Source organism: Oncorhynchus kisutch, linkage group LG24, assembly GCF_002021735.2.
Source record: "Oncorhynchus kisutch isolate 150728-3 linkage group LG24, Okis_V2, whole genome shotgun sequence".
Classification (NCBI taxonomy): domain Eukaryota; kingdom Metazoa; phylum Chordata; class Actinopteri; order Salmoniformes; family Salmonidae; genus Oncorhynchus; species Oncorhynchus kisutch.
This window is the reverse complement of record NC_034197.2, coordinates 28,737,855-28,765,193: the sequence shown is the minus strand read 5'-3', so window position 1 is coordinate 28,765,193 and position 27,339 is coordinate 28,737,855. Positions and strand designations below refer to the sequence as shown.

General features: G+C 41.9%; 2 protein-coding genes across 17 annotated transcripts in view; one reads left to right on the top strand and one right to left on the bottom strand.

Moving 5' to 3' along the window:
* Window positions 1-781: 781 nt before the first annotated feature.
* Window positions 782-24,963, bottom strand: LOC109868891 (eukaryotic translation initiation factor 2D-like). 15 transcript variants are annotated; one of them, XR_004205132.1, is made up of 12 exons: window positions 23,439-24,963; window positions 21,989-22,178; window positions 20,916-20,968; window positions 20,727-20,817; window positions 17,940-17,972; window positions 15,994-16,114; window positions 15,720-15,895; window positions 13,104-14,160; window positions 11,159-11,279; window positions 10,885-11,060; window positions 2,463-2,514; window positions 782-829 (listed from the first exon to the last, which is right to left on the bottom strand). XR_004205132.1 is itself a non-coding variant. In XM_020458630.2 (4 exons), the coding sequence occupies exons 2-4, from the start codon at window positions 16,099-16,101 to the stop codon at window positions 15,561-15,563; spliced, it is 318 nt and encodes a 105-aa protein (XP_020314219.1). In that variant the 5' UTR covers window positions 16,102-16,114; window positions 17,940-18,105; the 3' UTR covers window positions 15,446-15,560. The 15 variants fall into 15 exon arrangements, 1 of the variants encoding a protein (XP_020314219.1); XR_004205128.1 differs by lacking the exons at window positions 782-829; window positions 2,463-2,514 and adding exons at window positions 6,887-7,316; window positions 9,282-9,325 and having other exon boundaries at window positions 10,669-11,060; XR_004205130.1 differs by lacking the exons at window positions 782-829; window positions 2,463-2,514 and adding exons at window positions 6,887-7,316; window positions 9,282-9,325.
* LOC109868940 (MAP kinase-activated protein kinase 2-like) overlaps window positions 24,947-27,339 on the top strand; it is a 22,621-nt gene continuing 20,228 nt past the window's right edge. Inside the window, exon 1 of one of the 2 annotated variants that reach the window (XM_020458711.2) lies at window positions 24,947-25,847. In XM_020458711.2, coding sequence (XP_020314300.1) covers window positions 25,605-25,847 — 243 coding nt within the window. In that variant the 5' untranslated portion in view covers window positions 24,947-25,604. The remainder of the gene's footprint in view (window positions 25,848-27,339) is intronic. The other variant, XM_020458712.2, reaches the window with a different exon arrangement.

The following is a 27,339-nucleotide window of genomic DNA, read 5'->3' as shown; positions in this document are numbered from 1 at the left end:
AAAAAAAGAAAAATATGGGGATTAGGTAGTTGGGTGGGCTATTTACAGATGGGCTGTGTACAGGTGCAATGATCGGTAAGCTGCTGACAGCTGATACTTAAAGTTAGTGAGGGAGATATAAGACTAAAGCTACAGTGATGTTTGCAATTCGTTCCAGTCATTGGCAGCAGAGAACTGGAAGGAAAGGGTGCCAAAGGAGGAGTTGGATTTGCGGATGACCAGTGAAATATACCTGCTGGAGCGTGTGTTACGGGTGGGTGCTGCTATGGTGAAATGTATTTATATAGCCCTTCTTACATCAGCTGATATCTCAAAGTGCTGTACAGAAACCCAGCCTAAAACCCCAAACAGCAAGCAATGCAGGTGTAGACGCACGGTGGCTAGGAAAAACCTCACTAGAAAGCCCAAAACCTAGGAAGAAACCTAGAGAGGAACCAGGCTATGAGGGGTGGCCAGTCCTCTTCTGGCTGTGCCGGGTGGAGATTATAACAGAGCATGGCCAATATGTTCAAATGTTCATAAATGACCAGCATGGTCAAATAATAATAATCACAGTAGTTGTCGAGGGTGCAACAAGTCAGCACCTCAGGAGTAAATGTCAGTTGGCTTTTCATAGCCGATCATTGAGAGTATCTCTACCGCTCCTGCTGTCTCTAGAGAGTTGAAAACAGCAGGTCTGGGACAGGTAGCACGTCCGGTGAACAGGTCAGGGTTCCATAGCCACAGGGAGAACAGTTGAAACTGGAGCAGCAGCACGGCCAGGTGGACTGGGGACAGCAAGGAGTCATCATGCCAGGTAGTCCTGAGGCATGGATCTAGGGCTCAGGTCCTCCAAGAGAGAGAAAGAAAGAGAGAATTAGAGAGAGCATACTTAAATTCACACAGGACACCAGATAAGACAGGAGAAATACTCCAGATATCAAAGACTTATAGATGACCTGGAGCCAGTGGGTTTGACGACGAATATGAAGCGAGGGCCAGCCAATGAGAGCGTACAGGTCACAGTGGTGGGTAGTATATGGGGCTTTGGGGACAAAATGGATGGCACTGAGATAGACTACATACAATTAGCTGAGTAGAGTGTTGGAGGCTATTTTGTAAATTACATCGTCGAAGTCAAGGATCGGTAGGATGGTCAGTTTTACGAGGGTATGTTTGGCAGCATGAGTGAAGGATGCTTTGTTGTGAAATAGGAAGCCGATTCTACATTTAATTTTGGATGGGAGATGCTTAATGTGAGTCTGGAAGGAGAGTTTACAGTCTAACCAGACACCTAGGTATTTGTAGTTGCCCACATATTCTAAGTCAGAACCGTCCAGAGTAGTGATGCTAGACAGGCGAGCGGGTGCGGGCAGCGATCGATTATTTACATTGACCCCTCCTCCACATTGTTTTTACACTGCTGCTACTCACTGTTTATTATCTATGCATGACTACATTTCTTTTTAGATCTCGCTCCCCATCAATGTGCCATTACTAGATTTGTTTATTTATGTTTACTTAGTTTTAAATGTTAGTTTGTTTTTCCAATATCTCATTTGTTGTCAGGTTAAGGTTTCTTTAATATTCAAATATCAGTTTAAGGGTCAGCCGACTAAGGGTGTATCATTCAGCGCACGAAGCCCAGACCTGCCTTCCTCCTGGGCAATTATATGTGAAACACATCTCACTGTCCTAGAAATACCTCGGACATTATGAAAACAGGGACAGATTTCCCCAGGGTGAAATTCCCCTTTTAAGAGTGTATTGCGTGCCAATGCGGAGGTGTAGCTCTTTAGAGCCAGGTAGTAGCTCAAAGCAATGACTGCATCCCTGAGATCTCCTTGTTCACCGTAAGCTTAGTGAGTGAGACGTCTTTGGTCTGATTCGTAGATGATCTGTCTATTAATAGTTTGGCACAACCAGAATCACACATTAAGGATGACATGTTGATGCCACTGAGCAACCCACTCAGAAAAATGAGTGATTGGGTTTTACTGACACTGGTTTAAGGTTGTTGTGGAGGTGATGCCCTAGGTTCCAATGTCATCTAGAGCAGGGTTTCCCTAACTCGGTTCTAGGGCCCTCCCTGGGGGAACAATTTGTTTTTTTGCCCTTGCACTACACAGCTGATTCAAATAACCAACTCATCATAAAGCTTGATTATTTGAATCAGCTCTCTAGTGCTAGGGGAAATCCTGACCTAGAGCATCAAAATGCTTTTCTGTTCCAAGCCGTAATGGCCAACCTATCTGATTGTGGCGCCAGGAACCACATAACCTCATGAGAAACCCAGAAGAAGGTCAAGGTAATGGACTGGTGCTGAAGTCAATGACAGTGTGACATGGCACAGTTATTAACAGGTGTTAGTCTTGCTACCATGGGTCCCATGGGACCTTTTTATCAGTGTAGTGGGAATGTGAGCTGACGAAAGGCAGTTGATGCTATCTGTAATGGATATAGTACTCCCAACCCAACCTTACTTCCATCCAGACAAGGCGTTATCTTGACATCCAGTGAAGACCTGTCCCAGACCTGTCCAAGGCAAGAGAGACATTTGATGAGATCCACTCAGTTCATATTGTTATGAAAGAGCAGCTCAACTGGTGTCTGCGGTTTTCTTGTACAACAAAACCAACAAAGAATAGCACCTGTAACGTCTCTCCTTCTACTCTTTTAGGTTGCTACTGAGCACAGACGTCGGTTCAACATCCAGTTGTTAACTAATGTGAATTCAACGTGTAATCAACAAAACATTTTACCATGTCATTGGATTTATGTTCAAAGTTGTGTGAAAAAAAGACGAGATTCCTTACGTTGATGACAATCAGTTTTCCACGTTGCTTCAGTGTCATTTCATTACATTTTATGGTTGAAATGACGGGGAAACAACATTGATTCAACCGTTTTTTTGCCCCGTGGGTTTTAGCCTGAGTGATCACAAAACAGCCCTAAACTTGAATCCCCATCTTTTTCTGGGGACCATCACAATCAAATCCAAGTCAAATAAATCAACAATCTAATAATGCGTAGCAGGACAAAAAGATAAGAAACATTTTTTTCTGCAGAGAAAATCTGTGAAACAACACAGAAAATGTTTTCCTTTTTCTTGTTTTTCCCCTTAGGTGATAGTTTTACAGGCAGTCATGTGTTAATGATCGCACAGCTACACAGGAGGGAGACACAGTTGGTGAGCAATGAGCATAGCTATGTCTACAGATCTATCTTACAGCACTTCATCACGTGTTTGTTTGGCTTTTCTCCAGAAATAATGGATAGATCGCAAAGATTTACTGTATATGATCTAGAAAAAAATTAAAACTTTGAACCATACTGAAGAACAGGTGTTCTTCTGACTGTAATTGTACAATGTTTCAATGAGCTGATAGAACATACTGTAGGCTGGACTATTATCGAACGCGCCACAGAAATGTTTACACCATGTCTTGGTTACAAACCCCTGCCTTGCAACCCGAGTTTGATTGAATTTGGGCCAGAGGTAATGGAACTGTGGAAGATAAAACCATCCTCAACAGTTGAACCAGAATGATACCCTTTACCTACCACCATCCCTATCTACTGAATGGGATTGAACACACACCAAATACTATCAGAAATGTTTAAAAACATATTTCCTAATGACCAGCTTACAGCTTACAGGGTTACATAACATCCTCAGGCGCTGAGTGATCACGCTCATGTTTATGTTTAGTATGAGGATAGAGGCACACTGGCTCTGGCTCAAATGGTGCTCTACTGGTCAAGAGTACTGTACTATATGTGTCTTTTTGGAACACAAATACTTTATCAATGGCGACATATAGCTATAATTCACCTTGTGAGAGACTACGATTAAGCAGGGGGTGGTGGTGACGTATGGTGGATCCCGTATGGTGGGGGTGGAAGGCAGATTTAGTGGACAGCCCGGGATGTTTGAAGTAGGAGATGACCCTAGATGTGGGCCGAGGCATCGAAATTCTCCTCAGCTATTCCTATTCAGCGCTCAGAATACTGATTGCGGAACCCTGGTTTCCCTGGCAACAAGGCCTCCTCTAATATAGCAACCAGCGCACGTGTCAGAAGTAGTTTTTTTTCTTCTTCTAATTCCAACCACCCCTACTTTACTCCTGTCTTTTCAAACAGTTACATGCCTGTGTTGTTGAGAGGGGTCCAGCTATAGATCTCATCTCTCAGACCTCTCCCCCTCATCTCTCAGGTCCCTCACCCTCATCTCCCAGGATCCTCCCCCTCACATAGCAGGTCCCTCCCCCTCATATAGCAGGCCCCTCCTCCTCACATATCAGGAGTCTCCCCCCATATATCAGGCCCCTCCCCCTAATATATCAGGCCCCTCCCTCTCATCGCTCAGGCCACTCATCTCTCAGGGCCCTCTCATCTCCTGCTTATGTTTAAGTGACACGTGATATTCTGGTATTCCCCTGATTGTCTATGCAATTAAAATATGGGTCAAAAGGGAAATAAAAGCACAATGGGCTATGCCATCATTTTAGTTGAACTAATGTGCAATGTTTTAGCTTAAAATTGATGTGTAATCTGTTGATGCTTTGGATAGCAGATGTTATGTTAACAGAACTGAGGGAAAACAGTGATAGGCAGGCGGAGGCGAAGGACACTGTGTACCGTTCATATGTTCATTGTGTTTTAGTTTTGGCCCAAAGTGTGTTGTCAGTCATTTGGACGCTATCCTCTCTGTGGTAAACAGAAAAAAAGCTTCTGCTTCCTTCCTGTCTCAGGCCTGGAAGTGACGTTTGTAACTACTGAGAGGGGCCTGAGAGATGAGGTGGGAACTGACAGATGAAGTCTGCGGTTATAATCTATTGGAGATGTTCACTCTTCCTCCAAGGCATTCCCCTCTGCTTTGAACATGTTTTATGAGCAGCAGAAATCCCTTTCTATCCACCTCTAATCAGCTGGTTTGGCTGTTCTGTAAAATGTCAAGCAGGCAAGCACCCCAGGACAAAGAAGTAATTGAGGTTAAGTTGGAAAATCACATTGCTGGAGCCTATTATCTACTAAATTGAGGCCTGAAGCCATGATTATTGTCATTACTGTCATTGTGTTCCCCGTCGGTGCCCCAAATGCCATCACTCACTTCTTGGGGCCAGTCATTGCATGGGGACAACAGTAAATGATTTTCAGTGTTGAACATTTGCACAGAGATGTCTTTAGGCCAGCTAATTGCCATGTAAGATTGTACAATATTGTGCAATGTGGTGCAGAACAGATTCCTTGCTTGTGGAGTTGAAAATGTGATCTTAAAAGAAGATAAAACCGTTGGAAAGGAACCTTTTACCATAAATATCTACACAGCGCCATCTGTTGGCTGGCTTCAGCAGTATACTAAACTCCTTAATAAAATGTACGCATCATCTGATGAGATTAGATCAGAGCAGGAAGAATTTGTGTCACCAATTCATAGGACAAATGTTTTGCATTAAATTTGGTTATGTAACCCTACTCCTTAAATGCACTACTTTTGACATCACAGACTACAGGTTGTGGCAGTGGCAGGTGGATGGGGACCAACCTAGGAGTGCATCATCTAGGGACTCGCAGCTATGCTGCCTGGCTAACTGTGTTTTATACTGTACCACTAGACACATACACAGATAGATGTCCTCTCCCCCCACTCAGTCAGTCATGAGAGGAGAGAGAAAGGGTGAGTCTGGATGTCCTCTCCCCCCACTCAGTCAGCTATGAGAAAAATAAAAAGGGTGAGTCTGCATATTCTAGTCTGAAGCAACTCACAATGGGACTGAGAGACCGTAAAAAGTTATCTCATCCATTTCATTAATTTTCTATTTCAAGCCATATTCCAGTCACAACCTGCATGATTTTTTTCACAGTATCACTTCAAAAGGGACTGGGCAAGAGAATGCAGACACTAAGTGATATTTCGACAAGCATTCCCTTGGTTGTCAACTTCAGAAATATAAACTCCTTAGAGGAGGAACAGACAACTGCAGTAATGGAGTGCTATAGCCTGGTCTATCCAGCCCCTAGAGGAGGAACAGACAACTGCAGTAATGGAGTGCTATAGCCTGGTCTATCCAGCCCCTAGAGGAGGAACAGACAACTGCAGTAATGGAGTGCTATAGCCTGGTCTATCCAGCCCCTAGAGGAGGAACAGACAACTGCAGTAATGGAGTGCTATAGCCTGGTCTATCCAGCCCCTAGAGGAGGAACAGACAACTGCAGTAATGGAGTGCTATAGCCTGGTCTATCCAGCCCCTAGAGGAGGAACAGACAACTGCAGTAATGGAGTGCCATAGCCTGATCTATCCAGCCCCTGATCTATCCAGCCCCTGATCTATCCAGCCCCTGATCTTTCCAGTCAGAAATGCTTACATTCTGACAGGCCAATGTAATGGCCCATTATACACTGAACAAAAATATAAACACAACATCAATTTCAAAGATTTTACTGAGTTACAGTTCATATAAGCATCTGGTGGTCAAAGATACCTTAAAAAAAGTTGGGGGCATGGATCAGAAAACCAGTCAGTATGTGGTGTGACCACCATTTGCTTCATGCAGCGCGACACATCTTCTTCACATAGAGTTGATCAGGCTGTTGATTGTGGCCTGTAGAATGTTGTCCCATTCCTCTTCACTTGCTGTGCGAAGTTGCTGGATATGGTCAGGAACTGGAACACGCTGTCGTACACGTCGAGCCAGAGCATCCCAAACATGTCTGGTGAGAATATAGGCCATGGAAGAAGTGGTAAATTTTCAGCTTCCAGGAATTGTGTACAGATCCTTGCGACATGGGGCCGTGCGTTATCATGCTGAAACATGAGGTGATAGCGGCGGATGAATAGAACGACAATGGGCCTCAGGATCTCGTCACGGAATCTCTGTGCATTCAAATTTCCATCGACAAATGCAATTGTGTTCTTTGTCCGTAGCTTATGCCTGCCCATACCATAACCCCAACTCTACCTTGGGGCACTCTGTTCACAACGTTGACATCAGCAAAGCGCTCTGCCACACGACGCCATAAACGCTGTCTGCCATCTGCCTGGTACAGTTGAAACTAGAGTTAATCTGTGAAGAGCACACTTCTCCAGCGAGCCAGTGGCCATTGAAGGTGAGCATTTGCCCACTGATGTCGGTTACGACGCCAAACTGCAGTCAGGTCAAGACCCAGATGAGGATGACAAGCACACAAATGAGCTTACCTGTGATGATTTCTGACAGTTTGTGCAAACCCATAGTTCCATCAGCTGTCCTGGTGGCTGGTCTCAGACGATTCTGCAGGTGAAGAAGTCGGATGTGGGAGGTCCTGGGCTGGCGTGGTTACACACGGTCTGGGGCTGAAGTTTGTAGAAATGTTAAAATAATGAAGGAGAATATAACACAAAAGATATGATAGGAGAAAATCCAAAGAAAAACCAACCGGAATTATTTTTTTGAGAGAGAGACCATCCTCTTAGAAATGCAAGAGAAAGGTCATATTGTAAATTAGCTCCCACGGCTTCCACATGGTGACAGCAGTCTATGTCCAAGGTTACAGGCTTGTAACTTCAACAACGAATAAGAAATAACAGTTTTAGTAGGACAGTCTTGGAAATCCGTGTTTGCGCACGCCATGGAGAAATTACGCACCTGCTAAAATCGATTTCATATTGAACATACTTCTTTCTGAAATAAATATTGTAGTTTGATTACATTTTAGGGTATCTGAGGAGTAAATAGAAACATATTTTGACTTGTTGAAACAAAGTTTAGGGGTAGATTTTCGGATTGCTTTCTCTGCAAGTTGAACGAGTGGATTACTCAATCGATGGTGCCAACTAAACTTACTTTTTGGGATATAAAGAAGGATTTAATCTAACAAAACGACACTACATGTTACAGCTGGGACCCTTTGGATGACAAATCAGAGGAAGATTTTCAAAGAGAGAATATTTAATCTTTATATGTGAATGTCTGAAACCTGTGCCGGTGGAAAAATATTTTGATGTGGGGCGCCGTCCTCAAACAATCACATGGCATGTTTTTGCTGTAATAGCTACTGTAAATCGGACAGTGAAGTTAGATTAAGAATTTAAGCTTTCAGCCGATATAAGACACTTATATACCTAAATGTTTAAAATCCAAAATGTTTATTAGAATTTATTTGAATTGCGCGTCCTCCAGTTTCACTGAAAGTTGTCCCGCTAGAGGGACACCGATCCTTATTAATCAGCTTCTTGATATGCCACACTTGTCAGGTGGATGGATTATCTTGGCAAAGGAGAAATGCTCAATAACAGGGATGAAAACAAATTTGTGCACAACATTTTCGAGAAATACGCTTTTTGAACGTATAGAACATTTCTGGGATCTTTTATTTCAGCTCATGAAACATGGGAGCAAACACTTACATGTTGCGCTTATATTTTTGTTCAGTGTATTTTGAATGAGAAGAGATACACAGATCCAATGGCTTTGAGTATGTGCTGGATGTCAAAGTACATATTTACCAGCAAGAAAGAAAGACCCTAAGGTCATCGGGGTCATCATATTATGAGAGATGGCTAAAAAGGGAAAAACAACAACCACATCAGCATGAGATAATAAAAGTAGATAAGTGAGTGGACTGGAAGACGTTTCTTTAGATGCACACAAGGTGAGTTGAATTTCGAAGTGGCCAACCTCTGTAGTCCAGCTAATAAGCTTGTGTGTGCCTCAAATATCGTCTGAGTAATGATTAACAATGGGTAAATACAGACACTGTGTGTGCATGTTTGTACATATGTGTGCGTGGTTAACCCCCAGTGATATGACCATAGCACAGATATGTGCTGGTGAGAGGAGAGGCACTCTCCTGGATGCTGTTTCTGCTATTACAGTATATGTGGTGGGTAAAGTCATGAACCCTCAAGAGGAACACTGGATGGTCACTCTGCAGGGTGTGTTCTACCAAGCCCTGGGTATAGTGTGCATCCCCTGTAAGTATACCTATAGAACTAACTGCTGCTGGGTATCTAATGCTGTCTTAAACAGATGGATGAGTACAATAACTAGGGGAGTAGTAGTAAAATGTGTTAATTTGCTCGGCACACATTTATCAGAATATACATGTTATTTTTTCCACAAATTAACTAGTAAAATGTGATGTATACTGCATTTAAAGGATAATGGATATAATGAATCTTTCTTTGATTAAATGATATATGGCTATAGTAACATTAAGAGAAGGCTGGTATAAGCTTGGTTTATGCTTTGCATGAATGATTATATGCTTCATTTGTTTCCAATGGTGAAACCCTAATAATACCAAAACCTCTTGTTACCTTCCTCATCTTCTGGAGTCCAGCGCCTTCTACCTGACGGTCATCTATGTATTTAAAAAAAAAAAGTCACCTTTATTTAACTAGGCAAGTCAGTTAAGAACAAATTCTTATTGACAATGATGGCCTACCGGGGAACAGTGGGTTAACTGCCTTGTTCAGAGGCAGAACGACAGATTTTTACCTTGTCAGCTCGGGGATTCGATCCAGCAACCTTTTGGTTACTGGCTGAACGCTCTAACCACCTACCGCCCCAAACCAGCAACCTAATATCTGTAGCTGAAGTTAAATAAGCTACATTATTGAGGGTGATGTCACCATGGACATTTGTTATGGATACTGCTGTAATGGTGTCCTCGCATTCTTTACCCACATGCAAAAGGCATTTAAAACATGTTAGCTACTGTTTAAAAAATATAGTATTAAATGTGTTTATATTTATTTTTCAAATGGGCTATAATATTTTTTTTCTTTTAAACCACACATTTTGGATGGATATTACAATACATTTGACATTTAAATGGATTAGTAAAGGAAGTAAATGATATTTTATTTATTAATTTCATCTGACAATGTTGTCTAATGCAGTGTAAACTTCTGACCCCCGTAAAGCCTTTGATGTGACTTGATAGAACCAGTGACTCCATTACAGAAGTATGTGATTGTAGGTTTTGTTGCAACGCTCCAACTCTTGACCACTGTACTTTCCCATTATTGCTGTCTTCAAAACATGCCAATATATGACAGGCTTACTGCTTAGCTATTGATTTTGTGGTGTACCAACAGTTACAAAACAAGCATTTCTAACAACTCAGACGTTGTCAGAGACAAGCATTCTGTCTGTCACTATCGAATTGTATGTGGACACTGACATTTGAGTCATTCAGCAGAAAATCTCTTCAAAGCAGACGTCATATACTGTATGTATGGAAAAATCGAATAGCTTCTTATCAGTATAATACCCTTTTTTTTAGGTACAATAATACGGCCTATTTATTTAAAGTTTCCCTGATTTTGAGGCTACAGAGAGAACAATGTTAGCCTGGATGCAAGACAGACTTTCTCAGCCTGGTAACTCTGGTATAGAAACTGTATGGCATTGTTTCATTAATGAGTGCTGTTTCTACGGAACACAGCCTATTTTAATGATTGGGTCACCTTTTCATTAGTAACCATGGTCAATGTCAGGCATTGCTAACTCCACTCATAGACTCAGAGGATGATGATTGGACAAGTCATATTCTAATTGAGTGGCATATTCTAACTGAATAGACATCTCAGGCTGGCATCTAGGCTAGCACAATGTAACATTAATGACAACATAAATTTAGCTAATCCTGGAGTAAACTTTATTTCATGATAGACAATTTGTTTACACAGCTATACATACTTGTTGATGAAATGTTGAGGTTCTATTATTTCTTCTTTTCAGGCTTCTGAACTTTGTCTAGACCCTGGATGTACTTGCGGGGAATTTGGTACTTATCGGAAAAATAAAGTGGGGGAAAGCCTTAGAAATGATGCACATAAACACCTGTTAAATCAAGAGTTGGTATTAAGACAGTCTTGTCATGTGGTTACCAATAGGAAATGTTTGTGAACCTACAGTAGCAGCAGTTTGCCGACTTGCTGGACCCGGTTTCCTTGTATCTGGACCAGGACACGGTCCTTTGAGCCATGGACGGAGTTCAGGGCTGAGCTGGCGTGGACTCTGTGCTGCAGGGCTAACGATACGGCCATGGGGTCCACACCATACACCTCCAGGTTCTTTATCATGGTCACCTACAGAGTAGGGAGGAACGGATATTTTATTAATCACAAAGATTGAGGAGTGCTGATTTAAAACAAGAAAGATTGTAAAGATGTTGTCATGGCTGTACCTTCTTGTTGGAGTTCCTGAAGGCCACAGAGATGTCTATGGGCTCAATGTGGCCCTTCTTTACTACGGGTGGCTGGCCAGGGAAGACCAGCTGGTGGCAGTGCTGCATTTTGTCTAGCGTCCTGTGGACACAAGATGACGCCGTGATGCATCATGACTTTACATTATACATTTTAGTCATTTAGCTCTTATCCAGTAGTGAGTGCATACATTTTTCGGGCTTTTTCGCACTGGTCACATTGAAGCTGTTCTGGCTCGTGATGGCCCAACGTCCTAGACACTTTATGTTGGTGTTCCCTTAAATTTGGCAGTTACAGTGCATTCAGAAAGCATTCAGACCCCTTGACTTTTTCCACATTTTGTTACGTTACAGCCTTATTCTAAAAAAATTTTTACCCCCTCAATCAACACACAATACCCCGTAATGACAAAGCAAAAACAGTTTTTTTGAAATTATTGCAAATTTATAAAAAAATACGAATATCACATTTACATAAGTATTCAGACCCTTTACTCAGTACTTGTTGAAACACTTTGGCAGCGATTACAGCCTTGAGTATTCTTGGGTATGATGCTACAACCTTGGCACACCTGTATTGGCGGAGTTTCTCCCATTCTTCTCTGCAGATCCTCTCAAGCTCTGTCAGGTTGGATAAGGAGCGTTGCTGCACAGCTATTTTCAGGTCTCTCCAAAGATGTTTGATCGGGTTCAAGTCCGGGCTCTGGCTGGGCCACTCAAGGACATTCAGAGACTTGTCCCAAAGCCACTCCTGTGTTGTCTTGACTGTGCACTTAGGGTCGTTGTCCTGTTTGAATGTGAACCTTCGCCCCAGTCTGAGGTCCTGGGCAAGTTTTCATCAAGGATCTCTCTGTACTTTGCTCCGTTCATCTTTCCCTTGATCCTGGCTAGTCTCCCAGTCCCTGCCGCTGAAAAACATATCCACAAAATGAGGCTGCCACCCCCATGCTTCACCGTAGGGATGGTGCCCGGCTTCCTCCAGACGTGACGCTTGACATTCAGGCCAAAGAGTTCAATCTTGGTTTCATCAGACCAGAGAATCATGTTTTTCATGGTCTGAGAGTGCTTTAGGAGCTTTTTGGCAAACTCAAAGCGGGCTGTCATGTGCCTCTTACTGAGGAGTGGCTTCCGTCTGGCCACTCTACCGTAAAGGCCTGACTAGTGGAGTGCTGCAGAGATTGTTGTCCTTCTTGAAGGTTCTCCCATCTCCACAGAGGAACTCTAGAGCTCTGTCAGAGTGACCATCGGGTTCTTGGTCAACTCCCTGACTAATGCCCTTCTTCTCCGATTGCTCAGTTTGGCTGGGCGGCCAGCTCTAGGAAGAGTCTTGGTGGTTCCAAACATCTTCCATTTAAGAAAGATGGAGGCCGCTGTGTTCTTGGAGACATTCGATGCTGCAGAAATGTTTTATTACCCTTCCCCAGATGAGTGACTTGACACAATCCTGTCTCGGAGCTCTACGAACAATTCCTTCAACCTCATGGCTTGGTTTTTGCTCTGACCTGCACTATCAACTGTGGGGCCTTATATAGACAGGTGTGTGCCTTTCCAAATCATGTCCAATCACTTCAATTTACCTCAGGTGGACTCCAATCAAGTTGTAGAAACATCAAGGATGATCAGGGGAACCAGGATGCACCTGAGCTCAATTTCGAATCTCATAGCAAAGGGTTTGAATACTTATGTAAATACGGTTTTTATAAATTTGCAAAAATTTTGAAAAACCTGTTTTTGCTTTGTCATTACGGGGCTTTGCATGTAGATTGATGAGTACTATTTTTAATTTAATCAATTTTAAAATAAGGCTGTAACGTAACATGTGGAAAAAGTCAAGGGGTCTGAATACTTTCCGAATGCACTGTACCTGTATTATAATAACTGCCAATCTCTCCTCTCACTTGTTCTCCATTTGAGCCATAATAGTTACCTTGTGGTAGTGATGCGCAGGTTGACTCATAACCTGCAGTCCCCATGGTTATATCCGCAAGGTCATGAAATATTTTGTGGGTGAAGGGCGGGTGGCAGCCAGGTTGATATTTTTGTTCAGTGTATTTTGAATGAGAAGAGATACACAGATCCAATGGCTTTGAGTATGTGCTGGATGTCAAAGTACATATTTACCAGCAAGAAAGAAAGACCCTAAGGTCATCGGGGTCATCATATTATGAGAGATGGCTAAAAAGGGAAAAACAACAACCACATCAGCATGAGATAATAAAAGTAGATAAGTGAGTGGACTGGAAGACGTTTCTTTAGATGCACACAAGGTGAGTTGAATTTCGAAGTGGCCAACCTCTGTAGTCCAGCTAATAAGCTTGTGTGTGCCTCAAATATCGTCTGAGTAATGATTAACAATGGGTAAATACAGACACTGTGTGTGCATGTTTGTACATATGTGTGCGTGTGCGTGGTTAACCCCCAGTGATATGACCATAGCACAGATATGTGCTGGTGAGAGGAGAGGCACTCTCCTGGATGCTGTTTCTGCTATTACAGTATATGTGGTGGGTAAAGTCATGAACCCTCAAGAGGAACACTGGATGGTCACTCTGCAGGGTGTGTTCTACCAAGCCCTGGGTATAGTGTGCATCCCCTGTAAGTATACCTATAGAACTAACTGCTGCTGGGTATCTAATGCTGTCTTAAACAGATGGATGAGTACAATAACTAGGGGAGTAGTAGTAAAATGTGTTAATTTGCTCGGCACACATTTATCAGAATATACATGTTATTTTTTCCACAAATTAACTAGTAAAATGTGATGTATACTGCATTTAAAGGATAATGGATATAATGAATCTTTCTTTGATTAAATGATATATGGCTATAGTAACATTAAGAGAAGGCTGGTATAAGCTTGGTTTATGCTTTGCATGAATGATTATATGCTTCATTTGTTTCCAATGGTGAAACCCTAATAATACCAAAACCTCTTGTTACCTTCCTCATCTTCTGGAGTCCAGCGCCTTCTACCTGACGGTCATCTATGTATTTAAAAAAAAAAAGTCACCTTTATTTAACTAGGCAAGTCAGTTAAGAACAAATTCTTATTGACAATGATGGCCTACCGGGGAACAGTGGGTTAACTGCCTTGTTCAGAGGCAGAACGACAGATTTTTACCTTGTCAGCTCGGGGATTCGATCCAGCAACCTTTTGGTTACTGGCTGAACGCTCTAACCACCTACCGCCCCAAACCAGCAACCTAATATCTGTAGCTGAAGTTAAATAAGCTACATTATTGAGGGTGATGTCACCATGGACATTTGTTATGGATACTGCTGTAATGGTGTCCTCGCATTCTTTACCCACATGCAAAAGGCATTTAAAACATGTTAGCTACTGTTTAAAAAATATAGTATTAAATGTGTTTATATTTATTTTTCAAATGGGCTATAATATTTTTTTTCTTTTAAACCACACATTTTGGATGGATATTACAATACATTTGACATTTAAATGGATTAGTAAAGGAAGTAAATGATATTTTATTTATTAATTTCATCTGACAATGTTGTCTAATGCAGTGTAAACTTCTGACCCCCGTAAAGCCTTTGATGTGACTTGATAGAACCAGTGACTCCATTACAGAAGTATGTGATTGTAGGTTTTGTTGCAACGCTCCAACTCTTGACCACTGTACTTTCCCATTATTGCTGTCTTCAAAACATGCCAATATATGACAGGCTTACTGCTTAGCTATTGATTTTGTGGTGTACCAACAGTTACAAAACAAGCATTTCTAACAACTCAGACGTTGTCAGAGACAAGCATTCTGTCTGTCACTATCGAATTGTATGTGGACACTGACATTTGAGTCATTCAGCAGAAAATCTCTTCAAAGCAGACGTCATATACTGTATGTATGGAAAAATCGAATAGCTTCTTATCAGTATAATACCCTTTTTTTTAGGTACAATAATACGGCCTATTTATTTAAAGTTTCCCTGATTTTGAGGCTACAGAGAGAACAATGTTAGCCTGGATGCAAGACAGACTTTCTCAGCCTGGTAACTCTGGTATAGAAACTGTATGGCATTGTTTCATTAATGAGTGCTGTTTCTACGGAACACAGCCTATTTTAATGATTGGGTCACCTTTTCATTAGTAACCATGGTCAATGTCAGGCATTGCTAACTCCACTCATAGACTCAGAGGATGATGATTGGACAAGTCATATTCTAATTGAGTGGCATATTCTAACTGAATAGACATCTCAGGCTGGCATCTAGGCTAGCACAATGTAACATTAATGACAACATAAATTTAGCTAATCCTGGAGTAAACTTTATTTCATGATAGACAATTTGTTTACACAGCTATACATACTTGTTGATGAAATGTTGAGGTTCTATTATTTCTTCTTTTCAGGCTTCTGAACTTTGTCTAGACCCTGGATGTACTTGCGGGGAATTTGGTACTTATCGGAAAAATAAACTGGGGGAAAGCCTTAGAAATGATGCACATAAACACCTGTTAAATCAAGAGTTGGTATTAAGACAGTCTTGTCATGTGGTTACCAATAGGAAATGTTTGTGAACCTACAGTAGCAGCAGTTTGCCGACTTGCTGGACCCGGTTTCCTTGTATCTGGACCAGGACACGGTCCTTTGAGCCATGGACGGAGTTCAGGGCTGAGCTGGCGTGGACTCTGTGCTGCAGGGCTAACGATACGGCCATGGGGTCCACACCATACACCTCCAGGTTCTTTATCATGGTCACCTACAGAGTAGGGAGGAACGGATATTTTATTAATCACAAAGATTGAGGAGTGCTGATTTAAAACAAGAAAGATTGTAAAGATGTTGTCATGGCTGTACCTTCTTGTTGGAGTTCCTGAAGGCCACAGAGATGTCTATGGGCTCAATGTGGCCCTTCTTTACTACGGGTGGCTGGCCAGGGAAGACCAGCTGGTGGCAGTGCTGCATTTTGTCTAGCGTCCTGTGGACACAAGATGACGCCGTGATGCATCATGACTTTACATTATACATTTTAGTCATTTAGCTCTTATCCAGTAGTGAGTGCATACATTTTTCGGGCTTTTTCACACTGGTCACATTGAAGCTGTTCTGGCTCGTGATGGCCCAACGTCCTAGACACTTTATGTTGGTGTTCCCTTTAATTTGGCAGTTACAGTGCATTCAGAAAGCATTCAGACCCCTTGACTTTTTCCACATTTTGTTTCGTTACAGCCTTATTCTAAACATTTTTTTACCCCCTCAATCAACACACAATACCCCGTAATGACAAAGCAAAAACAGTTTTTTTGAAATTATTGCAAATTTATAAAAAAATACGAATATCACATTTACATAAGTATTCAGACCCTTTACTCAGTACTTGTTGAAACACTTTGGCAGCGATTACAGCCTTGAGTATTCTTGGGTATGATGCTACAACCTTGGCACACCTGTATTGGCGGAGTTTCTCCCATTCTTCTCTGCAGATCCTCTCAAGCTCTGTCAGGTTGGATAAGGAGCGTTGCTGCACAGCTATTTTCAGGTCTCTCCAAAGATGTTTGATCGGGTTCAAGTCCGGGCTCTGGCTGGGCCACTCAAGGACATTCAGAGACTTGTCCCAAAGCCACTCCTGTGTTGTCTTGACTGTGCACTTAGGGTCGTTGTCCTGTTTGAATGTGAACCTTCGCCCCAGTCTGAGGTCCTGGGCAAGTTTTCATCAAGGATCTCTCTGTACTTTGCTCCGTTCATCTTTCCCTTGATCCTGGCTAGTCTCCCAGTCCCTGCCGCTGAAAAACATATCCACAAAATGAGGCTGCCACCACCATGCTTCACCGTAGGGATGGTGCCCGGCTTCCTCCAGACGTGACGCTTGACATTCAGGCCAAAGAGTTCAATCTTGGTTTCATCAGACCAGAGAATCATGTTTTTCATGGTCTGAGAGTGCTTTAGGAGCTTTTTGGCAAACTCAAAGCGGGCTGTCATGTGCCTCTTACTGAGGAGTGGCTTCCGTCTGGCCACTCTACCGTAAAGGCCTGACTAGTGGAGTGCTGCAGAGATTGTTGTCCTTCTTGAAGGTTCTCCCATCTCCACAGAGGAACTCTAGAGCTCTGTCAGAGTGACCATCGGGTTCTTGGTCAACTCCCTGACTAATGCCCTTCTTCTCCGATTTCTCAGTTTGGCTGGGCGGCCAGCTCTAGGAAGAGTCTTGGTGGTTCCAAACATCTTCCATTTAAGAAAGATGGAGGCCGCTGTGTTCTTGGAGACATTCGATGCTGCAGAAATGTTTTATTACCCTTCCCCAGATGAGTGACTTGACACAATCCTGTCTCTGAGCTCTACGAACAATTCCTTCAACCTCATGGCTTGGTTTTTGCTCTGACCTGCACTATCAACTGTGGGGCCTTATATAGACAGGTGTGTGCCTTTCCAAATCATGTCCAATCACTTCAATTTACCTCAGGTGGACTCCAATCAAGTTGTAGAAACATCAAGGATGATCAGGGGAACCAGGATGCACCTGAGCTCAATTTCGAATCTCATAGCAAAGGGTTTGAATACTTATGTAAATACGTTTTTTTATAAATTTGCAAAAATTTTGAAAAACCTGTTTTTGCTTTGTCATTACGGGGCTTTGCATGTAGATTGATGAGTACTATTTTTAATTTAATCAATTTTAAAATAAGGCTGTAACGTAACATGTGGAAAAAGTCAAGGGGTCTGAATACTTTCCGAATGCACTGTACCTGTATTATAATAACTGCCAATCTCTCCTCTCACTTGTTCTCCATTTGAGCCATAATAGTTACCTTGTGGTAGTGATGCGCAGGTTGACTCATAACCTGCAGTCCCCATGGTTATATCCGCAAGGTCATGAAATATTTTGTGGGTGAAGGGCGGGTGGCAGCCAGGTTGAATAAAGAGCAAACAATATATAAAAAAATCCATACATGTATACTTATTGTGCAATATATATATATATTATATATATATACAGTGGGGCAAAAAAGTATTTAGTCTGCCACCAATTGTGCAAGTTCTCCCACTTAAAAAGATGAGAGAGGCCTGTAATTTTCATCATAGGTACACTTCAACTATGACAGACAAAATGAGAAAAAAAATCCAGAAAATCACATTGTAGGATTTGTATTGAATTTATTTGCAAATGATGGTGGAAAATAAGTATTTGGTCACTTACAAACAAGCAAGATTTCTGGCTCTCACAGACCTGTAACTTCTTTAAGAGGCTCCTCTGTCCTCCACTCGTTACCTGTATTAATGGCACCTGTTTGAACTTGTTATCAGTATAAAAGACACCCGTCCACAACCTCAAACAGTCACACTCCAAACTCCACTATGGCCAAGACCAAAGAGCTGTCAAAGGAACACCAGAAACAAAATTGTAGACCTGCACCAGGCTGGGAAGACTGAATCTGCAATAGGTAAGCAGCTTGGTTTGAAGAAATCAACTGTGGGAGCAATTATTAGGAAATGGAAGACATACAAGACCACTGATAATCTCCCTTGATCTGGGGCTCCACGCAAGATCTCACCCCGTGGGGTCAAAATGATCACAAGAACGGTGAGCAAAAATCCCAGAACCACACAGGGGGACCTAATGAATGACCTGCAGAGAGCTGGGACCAAAGTAACAAAGCCTACCATCAGTAATACACTACGCCGCCAGGGACTCAAATCCTGCAGTGCCAGATGTGTCCCCCTGCTTAAGCCAGTACATGTCCAGGCCCGTCTGAAGCTTGCTAGAGAGCATTTGGATGATCCAGAAGAAGATTGGGAGAATGTCATATGGTCAGATGAAACCAAAATATAACTTTTTGGTAAAAACTCAACTCGTCGTGTTTGGAGGACAAAGAATGCTGAGTTGCATCCAAAGAACACCATACCTACTGTGAAGCATGGGGGTGGAAACATCATGCTTTGGGGCTGTTTTTCTGCAAAGGGACCAGGACGACTGATCCGTGTAAAGGAAAGAATTGAATGGGGCCATGTATCGTGAGATTTTGAGTGAAAACCTCCTTCCATCAGCAAGGGCATTGAAGATGAAACGTGGCTGGGTCTTTCAGCATGACAATGATCCCAAACACACCGCCCGGGCAACGAAGGAGTGGCTTCGTAAGAAGCATTTCAAGGTCCTGGAGTGGCCTAGCCAGTCTCCAGATCTCAACCCCATAGAAAATCTTTGGAGGGAGTTGAATGTCCGTGTTGCCCAGCAACAGCCCCAAAACATCAATGCTCTAGAGGAGATCTGCATGGAGAAATGGGCCAAAATACCAGCAACAATGTGTGAAAACCTTCTGAAGACTTACAGAAAACATTGGACCTCAGTCATTGCCAACAAAGGGTATATAACAAAGCATTGAGATAAACTTTTGTTATTGACCAAATACTTATTTTCCACCATAATTTGCAAATACTTTCATAAAAAATCCTACAATGTGATTTTCTGGATTTTTTTTCTCATTTTGTCTGTCATAGTTCAAGTGTAGCTATGACGAGTGGGAGAACTTGCACAATTGGTGGCTGACTAAATAATTTTTTTGCCCCACTGTGTGTGTGTATATATATATATATATATTATATATATATTATATATATATATATATATATATATATAGGCTACATTGAGGTTTTTCTTTTATTATTTTAGGCTATATGGTAGTAGTGCATTAGCCTAAACCTTTAGGGATTAACTGCACACGCGGCAAATAGCTTACATGCCAAATGCTTTTGGGAACGGGCAGAAAAAGTAAACGTCAATCCACGGAAACAAAAAGGACAATGTCTGAGTTTAATTCAATAAGAGAAGCGCCGTGAATTGGAGAGTTGAAAATAAAGAGAAGGGAGGGCCAAAAAAGTAATATTTGGTGAGGTGGTAAAAGAGGATTATAGTAGTCCCGGCTATGCTATGTGTGATGATTGTGAGGCGATATAGCCTACAAATTCGACAGTCACAAGACGAGGACTTAATAGCCCATGGCCTGTCAAGGGAACTGTAGCCTACTGTTCAGATGGGTTAAATGGAAACTGAGATCTGGACACTGACTGTATGTCCATAACCTCTCACATAGCCGTAATATTAACTCCTTCAAATGTAGGCTACATTTTGACTTGGGGAAAAAGAGTGGAGGAATATGATTTCTTTCTTTCAGCATCTTGAAAGAATGCAAATGTGCAGTTAGATACCGTCTGTAGAGGTGCTATCTTTATCAGCATCATAAAAGCTGATAGTATTTTAATCACATCAAATATGCATCCAAGCAGAATTGGGTTTATTTAATCTTCTAGGGCAACATATAATAACAGAAGAGAAGCTGCATGTATCTAATTATAGACAAGTTGACTAACAAATAGCCTACCAAAATATCGGAAATTATAAGCAGAAACATATCATTGGACATGGTGGCAGTGCACCAGTGCCCACTGCCATGGGAGCCCTGGCAACAAATAACCACAACGTTATGAGCAAGAATATGAAGCCTGCCATTGTCAATGTGTTTACAGTATGTCAATGTGTTCATTACAGACAGCGGTAACAGCTAATCATGGCTGCAAATGGATTCAGTCAATCAACTTACCTGTTGCTAACAACTTTAACAGCACAGAAGTCCCCCTTCTTCACCTCTGGGAGACCACTTGGAGGCACCACCACTCCAGGCAGCATGAGATCTGTGGAGAAGCGGAGAGGGAGGATAGAGTTTCAGAATACATGTGAATGACTGATACATTGATTAATATCAATCCAGGTTTTATGTAAGACAAATAACCTTTCCTGCCCCTCCAGCCAGCTTCTGTAACACTGGAGGCCATGTTGTGAATGCTGGAAAGACATTGGAAAACAACAAGACATACAGTAGTCAAGATTTCTATTTTTTTCCTGAGTTGTACATCTCTGCCACTTGAGACATTTGGACTGTAACCCCTTTTCTTTCTCTTTTTTAACCTTTATTTAACTAGGCAAGTCAGTTAAGAACAAATTCTTATTTTCAATGACGGCCTAGGAACAGTGGGTTAACTGCCTGTTCAGGGACAGAATGACAGATTTGTACCTTGTCAGCTCGGGGGTTTGAACTTTCAACCTTCCGGTTACTAGTCCAACACTCTAACCACTAGGCTACCATGCTGCCCCACCCTACCTGTGGGATAGACAAGTTGACTGTAGCCCTTCCTGTGAGATAGACAAGTTGACTGTAGCCCTTCCTGTGGGATAGACATGTCGACTTTAACCTTACCTGTGGGATAGACATGTTGACTGTAACCCTTCCTGTGGGATAGACATGTTGACTGTAACCCTTCTTGTGGGATAGACATGTTGACTGTAACCCTTCCTGTGGGATAGACATGTAGACTTAAACCCTACCTGTGGGATAGACAAGTTGACTGTAGCCCTTCCTGTGGGATAGACATGTCGACTTTAACCCTACCTGTGGGATAGACATGTTGACTGTAACCCTTCCTGTGGGATAGACATGTTGACTGTAACCCTTCCTGTGGGATAGACATGTTGACTGTAACCCTTCCTGTGGGATAGACATGTAGACTTAAACCCTACCTGTGGGATAGACATGTTGACTGTAACCCTTCCTGTGGGATAGACATGTTGACTGTAACCCTTCCTGTGGGATAGACATGTTGACTGTAACCCTTCCTGTGGGATAGACATGTTGACTGTAACCCTTCCTGTGGGATAGACATGTTGACTGTAACCCTTCCTGTGGGATAGACATGTAGACTTAAACCCTTCCTGTGGGATAGACATGTTGACTGTAACCCTTCCTGTGGGATAGACATGTTGACTGTAACCCTTCCTGTGGGATAGACATGTAGACTTAAACCCTACCTGTGAGATAGACACGTTTTCCAGCTCAAAGAACACTGGGTTCTTATGAAGCACGTAGAGGGTGACTGCATCTCCCTTGTGGGCATAGATCTTCACTACATTCAGCTCCTCTTTGTCTGGGACCAACTCGGACAGTTCCTCCACAGACAGAGAGGGAAAGGCTGTGGATATGTCAGCTTTCAGCTTCCTCCTAAGGTGGGTAGAGGGTCAATATGATATATTGTTGTAATCTATGTGAAAAGGTTTTCAGGAAATGTTGTGATGCTTCATTCCACAAAAATCCTAAGTGAATTATAAGCACCATGTACATCTTTAGTTGTTTGTGAGTGTGACTCTAGAAAATGGAACAGGGGTTATTCCATTTGATTTCAATCACTTTTTGACCTCACCCTTGACATTTGAATGGAACTTTCCATACATATTTGCCCATGTTAGAAGTGGTCAGAAAGTGACTTTTTGGACCTGAATGCAAGAGCATGCTGTCTCAATCATAATGAATCATAGTGGTCAAAATGCTGTATTAGCATGGGAGGCGTCATTGAGGGCTTTCACCATTTTAATGTAGTCAACAGGTATGACTTCCAACTTCATTGGCCGATCTCTCCTGGTGACCCTGTTGGAGTCATGAAAATGGACTATGTATGGAGATAGCCTCAATGGCACTGCCCATGCTGTCACAGACACAAAGCCTAGTCCTCTTATCTAGCTCTATGGTTTCAACCGATGGCGGCCAAAACTCAAACACTTCGGATGATATAAAATACGGTCAAATGCTGTGTTCAAAACAACTGGGGGCTCTGAACTCTCTGATTTAAGTGCATTAAAAACAACTGGGACCTCGAAGAAAAGAGAGATCCGACTGGGGAAAAATCTATTTGAACAGTTATCCAACTCGGAATTCGGGCCACTTTCTAGAGCTCCTACTTTCTGACCTGAAGATCACTGATGTCATGATTTGACCTGGTAATGTTCAGAGTCCCCAGTTGTTTTAAAGCCACATAAACTACAACATAGGTGAAAATTGAAAATAATCTGAGTTTATGCATTTTTTGATCATTTAAGTTAAAGATACAAAAACAATTGAAAGTTATAGAAATGATCAAATAGTTTGAAAAAAACTCTTGTAAGCTTTTAAATTATATCAAACTCTACCGTTCATTTTTTCCACTGATGAAGACATGGATGTCTCATGGTCTGGTGGAGTATGCAAAAATTGCCAACTTTAGGCACCTCCTCTACTGAATGTTCTGGCATTCAGGTCTTAAGAGTCACTTTCTGACCACTTCTACCACGAGCAAATATGTATGGGAGGTTTTGTTCAAATTAAAAAGGGGTGCGGTCAAAAAGTGATTGAAATCAAATGGAACGTCCTACAGGTTTCAGTCACAATCTAGCATATATGAAATTGCATGTCTTTTCCAGACTCCTCTCATTCTGGCTGTCTGGGTACCTTTCTAGCTACCAAAGAGGCTGGATGCCTGTTGAGTTGAGCGGCGAATAGAAAATATCGTGTGTAATTGCTGCCTATTCTTTGGGTGCTGAAATGTGTCGTTTTTTCATTAAAACGCCGGAGCTCCAGTCGGCCCACCACACTACTCGTCGTCGCTCAACTCCATTGTAAATCGTTGAGTTTAATGTGGAACGAGTGACTCCTCGCCTATCGGAGCGTTTAATCGCTGTGTTGGACTTCGCAAACATACTGAAAACGACACCGTCGTCAACTCAAGTTCTTACTCCTAAATGTATTCGATTATATTTACTATCTAAGTTTAAAACCACACTTCGCAAGTTCTTAAAAAAAAAACATTCAGCACGAAAATGGACAGCAGCTATTTTGGTGCATCACAAACTACGTCCGGAAGGATTCTGCCAGTTGCCGTAAATTGGGTCCTATGAGATACCTTAAAGGCCCAGTGCAGTCAAACACGTGATTGTACTGTGCTTTATATATATCCCGACTATGAGGTTGAAATAACACTGGGAAATTGTGAAAATGCACTTTTAGTCAAAGAGCTGTTTGAAAAGATTGTTTGCCCTCTTCTCTGCCAATAACAACTCGTTTTTAGGTTACAAATCCCTATCATTAGGCCCCTCTCTCAGACCACTCCCACAGTCCTAGCAAAATTATTGCTTGAGAAATTACATTTAGCTAAGAAGCTGTTTTTGTTAATTTGACAATTTTTATTATTTAATGAATTTGTTACACATAAGACATGATTTGATATTGAGATAAACATGTCCGCATTGGACATTTATGCACAATGTCCATCTGATGCAGATGTTTCGCTGTGTCTAGTCCCCATTTTCTGTACATGAGGCACTTGCTTCGCTTTCAACTTGCTAAAAGATAGCTAGTTGGAGTCTGTGTGTACCTCTGTTTGTACCACCGCAAGGTAAAGCAATGCAGGATAAGAAATATTGAATGCATGCGGTACAGAGAATGCACCACAACCTACTACGGCACCGCCAAAGTAGCGTTGCGGACTTCTCCATTGAACATGAATGACCTCCGTGGAACAGAAAGAGCTCGATGCATCTGGTGGATATGAGGCGTTAACGCTTCGAACACAATAGTACGCAGCATCTGGATATGTATGCAACAAAAGTTCAACATTCACCTTCTGCAACCATTGCTGTCAAACCGTCTACGCATACCGTTTGACGCATACGTTCAATAAATCCAATGTATGCAATGTCGCAAAGGAAACGCAGCGTTTCATTGGAAATTAATGTAATTCTACTGTACCAAAATGCCAAAAGCTGTCGGTATGTCCGAAGCGTGAAGGTTCTTTAATCTGAATTTTGACTGCACTGGGCCTTTAAAATATCCAATATGTGGGAAGATCTCAAATGTAAACTTATCGCATCATACTCGCATCCTCTCTTCTCTTTCTCGAAACCCATTGGAGGAGACGATCAGAGAGGAGGGACTTCTGGCTTTCTTGTCCAATGGGTTTTGAGAAGGATACGCGGAGAGAAGGCGCATGTAGGTAGAAATTGAGATCTTCCGGAGATTCGAGTCTCGAGCGAGTTAAACTTGTGAGGTCATTATGACATGACGGTAGCGAGAGTGGGGAAAAAACAAACAAGATACAACCTGAAAGTCGTGTCGACTGAGACGTTCGATACTGAAGTCTGAAGATTTTATTCAGTGGGAGCTACCTTGAAAATATAGAAAGGCCACCAATACTGGACAAGATAAACACATGTTCAAAGAACGGAAAGCGGATGCTTAGCGAAAAAAAGCTCCTCCTATTTCTGGTGGTGACTTCACTTCAATGCAGGTGGTAGAGTGTCGAAACGAATGAATTTAGAAGCTTCGGAGCGTTAGCTTTGTCGCGAGATAACTTTGAATATTAAGGGACGGTTCATGAGCAAGTAGCTTAACCAATAAGCGTGTTAGATAGTAATCTAACTAAAGTTATTTTAAGGCCACTTGAGTCTCGACTGGAAGTTGGCACTGTGATTGTATAACTAGCTAACGTTAGCATGCGAGTTCGACCACATATCAGCAGGTAGCTAGGATTAGGAAACCACTATTTTTAATTGAGGATTTCCCTGCGGTAAAATTGGAATTGTTATAAGTGAACCCGCTCTCTCAAACCAAATCAGAACAATGTTATCGAACGCTCAGAACCAGAACCAACCGGCCTTTCCGAACCAGCAACAACAGCAAGCGCCAAATCTGAACTCTGCCCCCTTTCCTCCGTTTTTCGTCAAACCCCACAACCCTCTTCAGATAAAAAAGAATGCCATAACTGACGACTACAAAGTTACAAGTCAAGTCCTTGGCATGGGCATAAATGGGAAAGTATTGGAGATATTCCAAAAAGGAAGTGGAGATAAATACGCTTTGAAGGTAAATGTGTTTTGTGCATTCTTGTGATTTTGAGACTGTATACTAAGACGTAAACCGTCCAAGTGAAACAATGTCATTTTAAAGAATGGGGCTTTTATAGCCGTGCATATTTGAGAACTCAATCTGGTATGATTATTTTTTTTCCCCCATCCCACTTATGAATGACCAATTATGGTATTGTACTGCCATTCTGCAAAAGGTCTTTCATTTGGACAGAAAAAATGCTTAGGAATTCCTCAAAACATACCCACGCTTTTCAAAGCACACAATGCACCACCTTATTCCATTTCCAGAGTGGCAGTTGAATAAGTTCACGAGTGTCACTTGCAACTTTGTTACCATATAATGTTATCAATGCGATTGATCTATCTGAAGGCGAGAGAAACGCACACCTGTTTAGCCAGTGGCGCTGGCTAGCGGAGTATAATATTTGAAAAAGAAAAGCTCCACACTCTAGGAGCTCTGATGCAATCATTTTATAACCAACATTTCGACCCTGTCAAGGTTGGTTATAAATTTATTGCGTCTGAGCTCCTAGGGTGTGCAGCTCTCCTTTTCTTTATCAATGTGATATAGCCTAAGCCTAGATGTTTTTTTTTGTTTTTTGTTTTTACCTACATGTTTTGAAGTGTAATAGGTCTGTTGCACTGACGTTTTCAGTGTGAGTACATTCACATTTTATTGTGTTCAAGTTTTCAATTCCATTTGAGTGAGATCTGTTTACTCCTATACTGCTCACAAGCGAGCAGACCAGAGTACCTCCGAGGCCTAGTTAATCTCTTGTGGGTGCCACTTCCTCTGAGGCCCTGACTCTACACTAGAAATCCTATGATTCATATCCGACCATCAGGATGGCTGATAGAGCAAATCATTGCTCTTGATTACATTAAGGTCAGCCTCTCCTCTCACTTTAAAATGGGCAAACTTTCTGATCCTATTTGAATGTCTGTATTTAGGCCTAGTTGGTGCTGTTTAGTGTCAACATTGCTTTCAACCAGGGCTTTTCTTTGCTGGTGTTCGTGATCGTCATACCGCAGCTGTCATTCTGGTCCCCAAATAGCTCTGGCCTCTTGTCTACCCTGAAGCAGATACGGAAACTAACAAAAGGTCTTCTGCTGCCATTATTTGACTTATCCTATTAACTAGCAGTAACTTCTACAGAAAAGGGAGTACCAAAAAAATTGTGAATGACATAGAGACGGTGCAGCAGAGGAAATCTGTCATTGTTTATTAAAAACTCTGAAAATGGAAGTACATTGTGTCTAACACATCATTGATCTGTCGGCCTATTTATATAACACAGTTAAATAGTAATTCTGTGTCTTTGCCCTGACATTATTGACTTAGTAGGCTGGACTTCAGGTACAGGCATATTCAGCAACTGTCAGATTCAATGAGTCACGAATAATCCATTGTTTGTGAAAATATGTTTCGGAATAAAACTCATCCGTTTCTTTTGTCCTATCAGCTTTTATAACATGTTCCCAGGAAA

Excerpts from the sequence above, each read along its gene's own strand:
- LOC109868891 (XM_020458630.2), bottom strand. The coding sequence starts at position 16,101 with ATGCAGCACTGCCACCAGCTGGTCTTCCCTGGCCAGCCACCCGTAGTA. Across the intron at positions 15,896-15,993 it reads TCAGGAACTCCAACAAGAAG|GTGACCATGATAAAGAACCT; the intron begins GTACAGCCATGA and ends CCTACTCTGTAG. Across the intron at positions 15,595-15,719 it reads GTCGGCAAACTGCTGCTACT|TACCAAATTCCCCGCAAGTA; the intron begins GTAGGTTCACAA and ends TTTTCCGATAAG.